This window comes from Equus przewalskii, chromosome 29 (genome assembly GCF_037783145.1).
Source record: "Equus przewalskii isolate Varuska chromosome 29, EquPr2, whole genome shotgun sequence".
NCBI classification, from domain to species: domain Eukaryota; kingdom Metazoa; phylum Chordata; class Mammalia; order Perissodactyla; family Equidae; genus Equus; species Equus przewalskii.
In genome coordinates this window covers 46,296,941-46,310,394 of record NC_091859.1, presented here as the reverse complement: position 1 = coordinate 46,310,394, position 13,454 = coordinate 46,296,941, and the positions used below count along the sequence as shown (strand labels likewise).

The 13,454-nt window shown below is 62.0% G+C and overlaps 1 protein-coding gene across 2 annotated transcripts; it reads right to left on the bottom strand.

Annotated features, from left to right (window-relative positions):
- Positions 1–2,569: 2,569 nt before the first annotated feature.
- On the bottom strand, positions 2,570–13,415 carry TRABD (TraB domain containing). 2 transcript variants are annotated; one of them, XM_070599244.1, is made up of 10 exons: positions 13,093–13,415; positions 7,572–7,640; positions 7,074–7,152; positions 6,367–6,533; positions 5,880–6,020; positions 5,017–5,127; positions 4,790–4,929; positions 4,329–4,501; positions 4,139–4,250; positions 2,570–4,018 (listed from the first exon to the last, which is right to left on the bottom strand). In XM_070599244.1, the coding sequence occupies exons 2-10, from the start codon at positions 7,602–7,604 to the stop codon at positions 3,841–3,843; spliced, it is 1,134 nt and encodes a 377-aa protein (XP_070455345.1). In that variant the 5' UTR covers positions 7,605–7,640; positions 13,093–13,415; the 3' UTR covers positions 2,570–3,840. The 2 variants fall into 2 exon arrangements, with proteins under 2 accessions (XP_070455345.1, XP_070455346.1); XM_070599245.1 differs by lacking the exons at positions 7,572–7,640; positions 13,093–13,415 and adding an exon at positions 7,670–7,935.
- Positions 13,416–13,454: the final 39 nt, after the last annotated feature.

Sequence of the window (13,454 nt, the reverse complement as noted above, 5' to 3'; positions counted from 1 at the left end):
TGTTACCCCACCCCTCTTCCCCAGACCCTCCTGACCCATCTCCTCACCCCCTCTGCCCACTGTCTTACCCACACTCTGGAATCTGGTGAGACTGGGTTATGGAGGCCCTGTGAGTACCAGGCCCTGTGCCCTGCTGGGCTGCCCTCACTGAGCTCACAGCCAGACGGGACACCTGGTAGGTACCAAGGGTTCCAGCAGGTCAGCCCTGGTGACCTTGCCTCTGGCCTCACTGTTGGGCTGCATGGCCTCCTGGATAGGCAGGTGCCGCTGACAGTGCAGGGTCTAAGTGGCCAGGCTGGGCAGGAGCTAGCCTCGGCCCCTCCCCATCCCAAGCCACAAGGAAGACAAGTGGACAGCAGGGCTTGAACATTTAATGAGGCTTGGCTGCCCATGCGTTGCAGGCACAAGCCTTGCAGGACATGGTGGTGCCCTCAAAGACAAGGCACTGGGGCACCTGGCTGCACCCGTGTCCCACACGCAGCACGGCCCTCCTGCCTCCAAGTCTCCAAAGCCCTGTTTGTACTGCCAGCACCTCTCTAAGTCCAGAGTCTTGACTCTGAGTCACCATCTAGCCACCATCCATGTGCACGTCACAGGAAACCTGGGGCACGGCAGTCATGTCAAGGGCCTCCTGCTCTGGCAGCGCCCAGGCAGGTCCAAGCAGGCCTGCTCCTTCCTGTCTGAGAGAAGGTTGCCCACGCTCTCCTAAGCACTTTTTATTTATTTGAAATTGAAATCTTGTTTTTCTGCTTGTCAATGTAAGAAAAATTTGCACTGTAATAAATTCAAATTCTCAGAAATATAGGTGGAGATTCCCAGTAACTCCCCGGGACATGGGGCTGCCTCCCGAGTTGGACGTTCATTTATTCCTCACTGTGTAGCTTCCTTTTTTCACTTCACATCATATCCTGGGCATCACTCTCTGTTGATTCCCTTAGAGGTGGACATTTAGGTCTCTCCCGGCCTTTCCTGACCATAACCGACACTCAGCCAACATCTCTGTGCCCAGGTGTGGTCTGAGGATGGACATAGAAGGCCAGTTGCCATAGCCGATGCCCCACCAGCACTGCCTGGCCTGGCCTTTCCCCTGCCAACCTCAAACAGTAACATCTTGTTTTTGCCAAAGCAACAAACACAAAGTATCTCCTGGACCCCCCACACTGCAGGCTGCTCACCTGAAAGGGGTGCTGGCTCCCTCTGGCTGGCTGGTGTACATGCCACTGGGGGCCCTGTGGTCCTCCACCCAGATCTGAGAGCAGTCCTTTCCTGTGGGAACTGCAGGCCAGGAGGGGTCAGGACCTGGGAAGGGGTGGTGCTCTCCAGTGACTAGAACCAGAGCCCCTGCAGAGCCACTGCGACAGTCCAGCGGACAAGCTACAACAAGGTGGTCCAAGCAGACGAGCAGCTGCTATCCCCTCACCTTGGGCCACACCAGCCTCAGGCCTTTTCTCTTTCAGAAGTGGCTGTCCCTTGGGTTCCATGCATTTAATGGCCCCCAGCCCTTGGACAGACCTCAATTCCCAGTTCCTCCTGCTGTCCCTGGACACCACCTCTCCCCTGATGGGTCCAACACGGACCTCACCTGCTGCCCTTGGAGGGTCTGCCTTGACTTCCCTGCCTTGCTCCTCCCAGCCCAGCAGTGGTCTGGGGGCTGCCCCAAGTCCGGCTGGCCCCCCCCTAACATGAGACTAGAGCAGGGCCTTGTCCTCGTCTGCCTCTCCCCCAGGCTGGTCCTCATAGGGAGTGAGGCCTGCTGGATGCAGACCTGCAGGTGACAGGTCAGAGGCTGCCCAGCCTGTGCCCAGCCTGCCCTTCCCTGTCCTACCCTGCACTGCCAGACCTCGGGGTCCCAGCAACACCAGCTGGACCTGTGGAGAGAAGATTCGTCAGGGGCAGCCTTGGGAACCCTCAGCCTACCTCAGGCTAGTGAGATCCACCAGCCCACTGGCCCCTCTTACCAGCCTTCGAAGCTGCACCATGGAGCTGACCTGGGACACAGAGAGGCAGAGAGCAAGGAGACCCTGCACGGTGGGGGGCCAGGCTCCCTGGGAGGCAGACGTGGAGGAAGAGCCCACCCTGCAACCCTGCTAGCCGAGCCCCCCATGCTCCCAGCCACCCTCTGTGCCCATGGGAAGGCCCAAGCCACCTTGGGGCTCGCTGTCCTCTTTCTGGGTGGATCTGAGCTGCTGGTCCCTACAGAGCAGTTTGTTCAGGCCACTGGGCTCACCCCGCCTCCTCCCCTCCTGCATGCCTGGGTCGCATGCCAGGGTCAGGGGCTGAGCAGGGTGAGGGCAGGGGGCTCCTCTGAGTACACTTCTCCTTGGCTGGTGCCCTCGCTGGGCCAGGGTCCATGCTTGGGATGGGCAGGTGCCAGGGCCCCAGGACCTGTATCCTGTGCTGAGAGGCAGGTGGTGGCGGTTAAGTCCCCCAGGACCCAAGGCAGCACCGTCAGCATCCTGCCACCCAGCCCAGGCCTGTTGCCCCTGCTGCCCTTCCGCACCGTGGTCCAGGGGAGAACCCCCTCCCTGTCACTTGAGTCCAGGTTCCACACATTTCACAAAACAGGAGCTTCTAAAATAAGATTTTATTTCAGTTTCTAAGGAACGCATACACGAGCGTGTGAATGACAGGAAGGACATGGTCCAGCCAGCCCAAGGCTCCCTAGCCCAGCTCACGGCCATGGGTTTCACCTGATTTGGTCAGACATGGAATCAACACAAACAATCAAATGTGGCCCTGGGCCCCAGACGGGCTGCACAGATGCAATGTCGTAAACAGACAACCAGGAGCGACTGACTGCGCACACAAGTGACGACTGGGGCGGAAGTGCTGTGTGGGACCAGCCCAACCTTGGGCTTGTCTGGACCAGCAGAAGCAGGCCAGCGGGAGGGTGGTGGGCACGTGCTGACACAACTGCAAACTGGCAGACACGCCATCCATCCACTGAGGGCCACGGTGACTCCCGGGTCCCCCTGCCAGAGGCACAGGAAGCAAGTTCAACTGCCCACAGCCCAGGCAGGCTCACACTGAGAGGGCGGCAGACCTGGATCCCCCACTGGCTGGAGGCCACCAAGGGGGCAGCTGGAAGGGCAGCACCCGGAGGCCAGCCTGGCCCTACTGCCAAAGCTGACCCTCCCACACACTCAACCTCTCAGGACTGAGATCCCAAGAAAAACATGTCCTCTTTGTCCCAACCAGATTTAAGGCTAGTATTTCCTGACATTTGCTTCAGTTTGTTTTCTTTTAAGTTAAAATTACCTGAGTGAAAAAAGTTCAGTCATTTTTAAAAGCCAAAGCCCCAGTTTCTGCAGGCGGAACCAGTGCTGGTGCAGGTCCAGGCCGCCAAGCTTGGCCAAGCTGCCCTTTTGGGAGGCAGGCTCCCGGGAGCCATGCCAGGGCTGCATGGGGCGATCCAGCCCTTCCCAGATGTGCCAGCCCCGAACCTATGGCCCAGAACCCACCGGCCCGGAACCCACCACAAGATGCTCCCGGGCCAGGCACTCCTGCCGCTGGCCCGTGAGAAGGCACAGTGAGGTTGGGCCCGAGGGCAAGAGGGGTGGCGTGTGCCTCAGCCCCTCCCCACCAGCTTGTCCCATTGCTGCCCCTGAGCCCTGTGAACGGCCCCTGAAGGGGGAGGGTTGGCTGGGAAGCCTGAGCTCTGAGCAGTTAAATAATTCTTTATTTGGGCAGGTTGGGGGAGGGCAGGGGAGGCTGGGCCTGGACCCCCACAGGGGGTGGCACCCAGAAGCTCCTCAGGGGGCCGGCCCCCGCGCCCCTCGGCTGCAACACAGGAGCGGCCACGTGTGGCCCCAACAGACATGGTGGCTCTCTTTGTCCTTCCTACTTGTGCGGCCAGGCTGCGGACGCCCTCTGCAGGCAGTACTGGGCGGCGGGCAGTGACAGGACCAGGCTGGCGGCACGGCGCCCCATCCAGTACAGGCCATAGCCCAGCAGGCCTAAGAAGGCAGCCTTCACAGCCAGCCGGGACACTCTGCCGGAGACGGACGGCGGGGGCACGCTGGGGGAGGGAAGGTGGGCTGGGCCTGGCTCGAGGGCATGTGCCCCCCCCAGCCCCAGCCCAGCCCCCCAGCCTGGCTCTGTGCTTGGGGAGCGCGAGGGGTGGGCAGGCGGCACTCACGTCATGATCTCCTGAATGTTGAGGTCAGTGGTCCAGTTCTTCTCGATGCCGGGGACGTGGCCCATGCCCACGACGCCCACCACCACAGAAGGCACGCACTTCCTGGGCTCGGCTGTCAGGGGAGCGACGCGTCAGCACCCAGCTAGCAGCGACAGGGCCCCAGGGAGCCCCCGCCCGGGCCGGCCGTCACCGTCAGAGGAGCGTGGCAGCTCGAGGCGCCGGGCGGCCTGCCTCAGCATGTAGGTCAGGTAGACGTCGCGCTCTGAGACAATGGTACGGTGCAGGTCGGGGAACTCGCCGATCATCTCCGCCATCATCTGCTCCAGCAGGTCCTTCTGCTTGCACCGCTCCACGTCATCCTTGCTGGAGGCAGAAGGGCGTGCTGCCAGCCCCGCAGGGATGGGGCGGCCAAGAGGAAGCTGGTGCTTTTGACCCAGGGCAGGGACCTAGGCACCCTTTGTCTGGGCTCACAGGGGAAGGAAGGGGCAGGAAGGCCTTGTTCAAGGCAGCTTAGGCCCAGAGTGAGAGGGATGTGCTGCACGGCAGGCCAGGCCAGAACAGGTATGGGCTGGGCACTCTACGTGTTATCCCCCAGCCACTAGCCACTTTTCCCAGAAAGGGCTGTCTTCCAGGATGCCAAGTGAGCCCTACCTGATAGGATCGGACAGGAAACACAGGCCCCAGGCCAACTTGACCTTCTGCCAGAAGGAGAGTGCAGCGATGGCTCTCTTGAAGGTGACCGGGATGGGCCGGTCGCCCAGGTGGAACTTGCAGAAAGGCACCTTGCTGGCCTGGGCAGAGGCCAGGTGTCGGTTGGGGAACCCTCAGGCCCCAGGGCAGCTCCCAAGCCCTGAGCACCCCCCGGAGCCCAGACCTACCTCCTTGAAGGCCTCCCTGAACTCGCCACCAGGAGCCATGCCCAGCTGCTCGGTGATGTGGGCCGACACCTTCAGCAGCAGCATCTGCATGAGTCCAGACATGACCCCATTCTGCAGGCAGAGGGGAGCCTGAGGGTGAGCGGCTACACTAGCACAGAGCACATGGCTTTCTGTGCCCAGGGGCGGAGCAAGGGCCCTGAGCTGACATTCAGCAGGGCCTGGCAGCAGGCGCCCATGCCCACAGTGGACACTCCGAGGCCCTTCCTGGCCCTTTATCTGTCCCTTAGCCCTTTGGACAACCCTCTCAAGGCAGGCCTGCCTCAGGGCCACACTGTCATGGACTGGCTGCCTGGCCTCTGCCCTGTGGACGCCCCTTTCCCCCCACCCCTCCAGCCCAGACCCCAACTCCTCTGACCATATCCCCCTCGGGGTGTCTATAGGTGTGCATTGACTCCAGCCCTGTACCTGGGGCCCACGTGCAGGAGACACGGAGGGGGTAATGCTTTGGGCCGGCAAGCAGGTCGGATGGCACTGAGACCAGCCCCGCATCACCAGAGATCTGCTCAGCAAACGCAGAGTCTTTGCGGCCTCTTCCCTTGGGGATGAAGCATCGTCTACCTTTTCCTTCCTTGTCCGAAACCCAACAAATGCCTCCCCTCCACCAGGGGCCAGGGTGAAGGGTCCTCAACCAGACAAAGCCCCAGGGTGGGCTGGGCACCTCTGCGCTGACCAGAGGCCTCGGGCTCACAGGTGGGCAGAGCAGGGAGCATGGCCCCAGGTCCCCCTGGGGCTCGGCAGGGCGCAGCTGACTAGGGAGGTGGCCGAGTGGCTGCACAGCCCACCCGCCGGCCCGATGGCCGCACCTGCCTCACAGCCTGCTGCAGCTTCTCCAGGCTGATCTCCTTGGCCTCCCGCAGCAGCGTGCTCTCGTCCATCTTTAGCATGGACACGCGGTACTGGCAGAGCTCCACGACTACCACATCAGGCTGCACTTCTCGGATGGTCTGTAACAGACACGCGGCTTATGCCCTGGTGCCCTGCCCTCAGCGCTGACCCTGACCCCGACCCTGTGGGCAGAGCCCAGGCCAGGCCTGAGAGACCCACCCCCGGCAACCCCAGGGCCAACTTATCTGCTGTGGTGACAACTCAGTTCTTTAAGCAACTAAAAAGAGGAAGTTGCAAAATAGGTACACTTGTCCTTAAAAAGAAAACCCGCATGCGGCTGAGCCTAGGGCCTGTAGAACGGGAAACCTCCTTGTGGAGGGGCCTTGGTGTAGTGGCCCAGCAACAGGAGGCTTACAGAAAGGGGCATGGCCCTGCCTGGGGTCAGACCCGCATGACGGGCCTCACCTTCACCACGTCCTTCTTGCTGTCATCACTGAAGTGGGCTGTACCCACCACGTACACCCTGCTCCCATCCTCGGCGACCAGCTCTGTCACGGTGCGCGGTAGGTTGGGCCGTTCTCGCCGCCTCTTCAGCTTCATCTCCAGGAGCAGGTTGAAAGCATCCACGTCAGCTGCAAGGACAGCAAGGCACAGCTTGGGGACACCCGCCCACAGAGCCCCTTGGCTCCCAGGCTCTCAGGACTGCAAGGGTGCCAGGTGGGGGCCACATGCACCCTGGAACCCAGATGGTGCCAACAAGCAGCACTGTCCACAGGGGGTCCCTCCCAGCCCGGATGAGCTGCCGCGTGCATGCAAAGCCACTGGTCCTCGCTCACTACAGTGTGCGACTGGGCACGGCGCCATCTGACCAGACCCCACCCTGAGGAAAGCGGGCTGGGCCTTGGCAAACTCAGCACCCGCCAGGAGCGGAGCACCCAGGGAGGCTGTGCAGGGCCGAGGGGCTCCAGGGCAGCTCGGGGGCACCAGCCCTCCCGCCCTGAGGAAGGGCCTCTGCTGCAGCTCCGCTCACCCCACTCACTCTCGACCCCTCCCAACAGCCCGGGGGGGCTAGGGGTCACCACAGACTTGGGAGGTCACCCAGTCCGAGCCCCTGCCAGCCAGGGAGCAGCCCACCCTCCTGCCCAGCACCGAGTGATCCTAGGAGGACGCACACAGGTTCTGGGGTTCTCCAGAAAGGACCCTGGGCACCACGTCTGAGGCCCCCGACATCACAACAGGTTCCGTGTCAGCCTGCAGAGGGGAGGACAGTGTCTGAGTTAGATGCCCACCCTCTCCGGGCCTGCCCAGGCTCAGGGCACCCACCTGCCCTGACAGGCCTGCCCAGGATTCGTGCAGCTGCTCCACAGCCCCTGGGAACTCCCAGGCCCTGGGGGCCATATACTCCCACAACTAAAAGTCTGTCTGTGGTAATCACCTTGTACGCAGCCCTCGTCCAGGGCACCCTGCCCCAGGGCTCCCTCAACTGACCCAGGAACACCACAGAAAACACAAGATGTTTTATGCACAGTAACAGCCAGAGTGACCCTAGGAGGCCACAACAAGGAGGGGGTATCCTCCGGGACCCCACACTCTGCTAAGCAGCTGGCCCAGCCCTGAGCCCAAGGTTGTTCAAGAAGCAGGCCCCCAGCACCCCAGCCCAGACCTCTGACCTCCCGAGGTGGCTGCTCCTCCTCCCCCTCCATGGCTGGGCAGCAGCTCCCGACACCGATGAGTGAGGCCTGAGGAGACACAGGAAGCGCGTCCTCACCTGGAGCCCTGGGGCCACGCGTGGGGCTCTGTGTGCCTCGGGCTCCGTCAGGGGCTCCAATGGACCTAAATGATCTGTGGGTGAGACTGAGGCCTCCCTGCCCCACACCACTGGCCACCAGATCCCTACGCGAGCCCCGTCAATCACAGGACACTGAGGCCCAGGCTCCCCAGGGCCAAGCAAGGCAGGCGCAAGGACTCAGGCCAGGAGTGATGCCCGCCAGTGAACTTCCCCGCAGAGCGGGACTCACCCCCTCCCTCCTGTTTACCCAACAGAGGAAGAGTGGGAGCTTGGCCACCCACGCCCCGGGGGCAGCCGGGCACTCCTGGACATTTCCTTTGTGATTTTGCAACAAAACACAATTTACAAAACTCCCTAAAAAAAGGAAAAGAGAAGTGAATCTGTGTGTCAAGTTAGCACTAAACCCTCAGCACCCAGGGAGGCTGTGCAGGGCCGAGGGGCTCCAGGGCAGCTCGGGGGCACCAGCCCTCCCGCCCTGAGGAAGGGCCTCTGCTGCAGCTCTTTGGGATACACGCTGTGGCTGCTGTCCCACTCTCAGGAGTTACGGTGTGGGTGACAACACAATGACATCACAGACGTCAGCATGGCCACGGGAAGCAGCAGAGGGAGGGACGGGTAAAGCCCGGTGCCGGCGTGATTCGGAGACGCCTTTACGCCTAGACAGGGGCGGCACTTGCAGAGGCGGACTGGACGCTGGCACCTCCCCAAGATGCCGCTGAAAAGTCCAAACCAGAGTCCACCACGGCCCATGGGTCCACCTGCGCATTAGGCTGCAGGAGCCGGGGTCCTGCTGCCAAAGGACTGGGCGGCTGCAAGCGCAGCTCACGGGCTGGGCTCGGCCACGTTGGCCAGGGCTCAGCTCGAGAAAGCTGCTGGAAATGATGAGCCCTTTGGAGGAATGTGACAAGTGACTGGAGGGTGTCACATTAAGGAACTGTTCTGATTTATTTCTAGTTGTGGTGCAGTATCATGGTTTTGTTTTAAAGAGTCTGTATCTGTCAGACGTGAACTTATGGACAAAATGAAACAACCTCTGGATGTGCTTCAGAAGCAGGCTTGGGGGACACACAGGGCGGACCCGCAGGGCTGTGTGACGCGCCAGGGCTCACTGCACTTTCACTATGGCTGCACATTTTTCAAAACTTTCATAATAAAGAGGGAAAACAAATAACAGAATAAGCATGGCACTAGGTCAGGCTCCTTCCCCTTTTGCACCCCGTGGTGACACAGCTGCAGCGAGGACAGACCTGGGCTCCGTGCCCGGCCCCTCTCCGAGCTCGTTTCCTCATCTGCAGCCAGAGGAACCATCTTGGGCAGGCGGCTCAGAGCAGGCGCAGGGTTCTGTCCCCATGTCACCAAACGCCTGATCCGGTGTCCAGCCTGGCAGTCAGACACAGTGGGCCTCTGCAGGGGGTAAGAGGTCTGGGCCTGGCTTGGCCTCCAGGACAGGGCACTGCACTCCTCCCACTGGGCATGCTGGCACCCGGTCTCAGCACACCCGGCCTGAGCATGGCCAGGCCTCTGCCCAACCTCGTGGCCTTACCACCAGGGCCTCCAACCTCAGATGCAAGGCACCAATGAAAATGTAAACAGGGAGCTGTGCCTGAAGCTGGAGGGTGGGCCCAGCTGTCGGGGCTGGGGCTTGTGCACCTCTCAGGTTCCCGAGCCGGCCCAGAAGGCGAAGCTGGAGATAATTGTCCTCAGTCTGGCTTTACATGGGGAAGAAACGATTCTTACTTCTGAGCAGCACAGGCTGCCAGAGTCTAGTAACTTCTTAAGAAAACATCCCGTGCTGTCTTGGGGAGGCTCCTGTGACAGCCAGCCAACGGGAGGCCACCACGTTGCCTTAGCCTTCCCTCCTATGGGTGTGGCGACCGCAGGTCTGGGTTGGCCTCTGCCCTAGCCTTCCCTGCACCCAGCCTGGCCAGACCCGCCCTCTGAAGGCCAGGAGGAAGCCTGCACCTGTGGGGGACAGGCAGGCCCCACTGTGCACAGGCTCCAGGCCCACTCCACGCGCCTTTCTGGGTACTGGCTCCTGCGGGCGGGGACAGTCAAGCCTGTCTGGCTTGAAGCCAAGCCCTGAACCCCAAGGCTGGGGCACCCAACTGCAGCGCCAGGACCTGGGTCCCCCTGAGCTCCCTGTACTGCTCTCTGCAGCTGCTCCTGAGAGGCAGGTGCCTAGCCTAGGAGGGGTCAGGCAGGAAGGCCACTGAGGCCCCTTTAAGCACTAAGAGCTCGTGATTCTGAGGCGTGCCTCTCTCTGATGTTATCAGGTCTACACACTTTCCGGTACTCTGGTTTGCATCAGCCTCAGCCAGGGTCCCTGGTAAGACCCTTGTGGGACTGTTAATCCCCTTCCCACACCCTGCTCACCACCATGCATTTTCAAGTATTTATGGCTGGGACCCAAGATTCTCCCAGCTGCCTGGAGGGGAGCAAAGGGCCCAAACTCACAGACCACTGGGCCTGGCCCCCATCGCCCCCCACCCACAGGCGGCTGCCCATGGAGCACCTGCATCCTTTCTGGTTTCCTGCCACACAATCTCTGGAGCAATGAGTCCTGGCAGCTCATCACACCTCTGCACCCTGCAGCGACCAGCAGACCCCTGGCTGACACCACAAAGGGGGATAAATGTGCCCCCTCCTAACCCAGTCTCCAGGGCCCAGCCCTCGCCAGGACACCCGGACAAATCAGGACACTTCTGCCACATCCAGCTACGCCTCAGTCCCCTCCAACAGCAGTCACGGCCAAGGACCGTCCATTGAGCATGGCCTGGGGAAGGTGCTGGGCACAAGAGCTGGAAGATGCCTCGTGAGCAAGGCCACCTAAGGCCAGGTCATCTGGCAAACAGGCCAGCTGGTTTGCCAGCAACCGTGCTGCGGGAGATGGCCGCGGGGCTGGCCAGATCTCAGACGGGCCACTTAGCGCTGTGCGGCCGTGGGCAAGATGCTTCGACCTGCGAGGACTCTTAGCTCCTGCCTCCAAGGCAGAGGTGGTTAGAGTGGCCACCCAGCCACCCAGCCTGTCCACACACAGTAGGCCCTCTCCCAGCTGCAAAACAGGTGCCACACTCAGATGTCACTTCAGCCCACGACCTCTATACCCCTCTGGGCTTCCCTCAGTGGGTCATGGTCTCCTGTCCCCAAGATGGAGGGTAGAGGCAAAACCCAAGGGGTACGCAAAGAACCAGTGGCCTGGTTTCAGGAGACACCGCAATATGGGTTCCCCTAGCCTGTCTCCTTATGTGTGGCAAGGGACAACACCACTATCTGGCTTCGGAAATTATAAACCTCCACGCAGATGACAGCAGCAGAATCACCCACATACTTCCAGGAAAACAAACTCTAAACGTGTGGGAATTCCTGACAGCTCTGAGAGGACCCATCTTGTTGAGAGCACCAGAGAAGACGCCCAGTTCGAAGGGCAGGAAAAGCCCCACTGGTCTTAGGGATTCCCGAGGTGTGCAGCCCTGTTAGTGTTCTGTGTGGCACGAGGTTATCAGCATCGAAAATGTGGTGCTGGGTGTCTGTTTCAGGACAGAACCTGAGCACAGCAGACAGTTCATAGTGTGAGTGGCAGGCCGCAGGTTCATGCCTGCCCAGCATAGGCAGCTGTCCCCTCTCCTGGGTCCCATTGCTGTGGACTGAGTTGGGTCGCCCCAAATTCATATATTGAAGCCCTAACTCCCATGGTATTTGGAGGGGGGCGTTTGGGAGGTGATTAGATTTAGATGAGGCCATGAGGGCAGTGCCTCATCTTAGGATCAGTGCCCTTATGAGAAGAGACACCAGAGAGCACTCTTTCCACCAAGTGAGGACACAGTGAGGAGGCAGCCGCCTGCAAGCCAGGAGGAAAGAGCCCTCACCAGCAACAAATCAGCTGGCACCTTGATCTTGGACTTCCAGCCTCCAGAACCGGGAGAAAACAGTCTGTTGTTTAAGCTGCCCAGTCTGTCATACTATGCTATGGCGGCAGAGTAGACTGAGACACCCATCCTCTCCCACTCATCCCTCTAAAAGTTGGGAAGCCACAAACTGCCTCTCAGACCCCAGCCTGGCTTCCTAGTGCTGACCAAGAACTGACCAGCACTGAATAGAGTTCCCAGAAAAATCCGTACCTCCCAACCAACCCACAGGGCCTGCTCAGAAAGCCAGGGGTCCCAAACTGGACAGATCAGCCAGCTGCAGAAGGAAATGACTGGCTGCGAGGCAGCAGGGTGGGGCCAAACCCCTGACATCCCCTACACACCCACTTCTGAAGCCTGGGTACCCTTGACCACGGAGACCCCCTGGGTCTGGCAGGACCTGCTTCACGGAGCTGTGGCTAAGTCTGGGATCAGATGCCAACTTGCATCTGAGCTGGAGCCCCTAAAGGCTCCTTGCCCATCACACCTGGTTGACCCTCCTAGAACCTGGAGGCTGCCCAGGGCTGGGTCCCCACACTGACCACCACTGCAGGGTGCAGGCCTGCACATCCACCCTGCCAGGCCCTCTCCTGGCAGTTTTGCCTGGCAGCCTCAGACCACAGCGTCATGGCTGTTGTGCAAGGCTGACCACGGCCTCAGGGGCAAGGCTCTCTCCTAGTCACACCACAACAGGAGCAGCAGCAGCAAAAGGGACAGACACGGAGAGCCAAGCCTACAAAGAGGCGCACTGAGCCAACGGCCTGCACATCCGCCTCTCCCGACGCCGAAAGCCAGGAGGACTCCACCTGGAAACCGCAGCCCTCCTAATGAGGCTGTCGGGGCCGCATACGGCAGCGGAGACTTCCCAGCGGAGTGCCCAGCTGTTTTTGAGATGCTGACGCCAAGGCAGCCGCGACTCCCTTCCCGGGACAGTCTTTACAGACGGTGTGCGAACTTTGCAGCAGTAAGTCACGTCTCAGCAAAGCTGCTCCGCGGAAACAAGGAAGGACTGACAGGCCTCCCAAGTGTGGCCGGCACACGGCGGGGGACCTCGGCGGCTCTGTCCGTATGGCAACCCTCCTCCGCCAGCCCGAGGGGCCCGGGGTCTCCCCCGACTCTGCCACCGCCGCCTGGGGAGGTGGGGACCCGCGCCTCACCCCGGACCCCGGGCCGTCTTCCCTGCCCGCCGCTGCCCCGGACCCCGACCCCGACCCCGACCCCGACCCCCACGCCGACCTCGAGCCCCGGCCCGGGCCTGTTCCACTCGAGCCCTCCAGACCTCGCGACCCTCGCCGTCCACCCCAGCCCGGCGCGCCCTCCTCGGAGGCCGGGGCTGACCCTTCTGGCCGAGGCTCCACGCTGGGACCTGGCTGGGCCCGACCTGCAGCCCGGTGGCCCCCGACCCCGCCCGCGACCGGACCCGACCCGACCCCGGCCCGCCCCCCGGGGCCGACGCGCGCGCCGCCCCTCGCCCCAGGCCCGCGCCGCGCGGCGTACCTAGGCGGCGGCGCTCCTCAGCCGGCCTCCATGCGGCTCGTCGCCCCACCGGACAGGGCGGGCCGGGGTCGCGGGGCGGGCGGCGCGCGGCATGCCGGGAAGCGCAGTTCCGCGCTCCTCCCGCCCGCCCGGGCGGCGCGCCCGGCCTGCGACCGCGGACTACACTTCCCAGAGGATTACGCGCGAGCACTCGCGGACTACACTTCCCAGGGGCCCGCACGCGGGAAGCACCTCCCCGCCCCCCGGGCCCCTGGCACCTCCCGTCCCAGGACGCAGGCGGCGGTGACGCGGCCGTGTGTTCGAGTCCTCGGCCCGCCACCCCTGCAGGGCAAACTTGCGAAACGCTCTTAAATTCTCTGATC

Excerpts from the sequence above, each read along its gene's own strand:
- TRABD (XM_070599244.1), bottom strand. The coding sequence starts at position 7,604 with ATGGAGGGGGAGGAGGAGCAGCCACCTCGGGAG. Across the intron at positions 5,128-5,879 it reads TGCAGCAGGCTGTGAGGCAG|AATGGGGTCATGTCTGGACT; the intron begins GTGCGGCCATCG and ends CTCTGCCTGCAG. Across the intron at positions 4,930-5,016 it reads TCAGGGAGGCCTTCAAGGAG|GCCAGCAAGGTGCCTTTCTG; the intron begins GTAGGTCTGGGC and ends GCCTCTGCCCAG.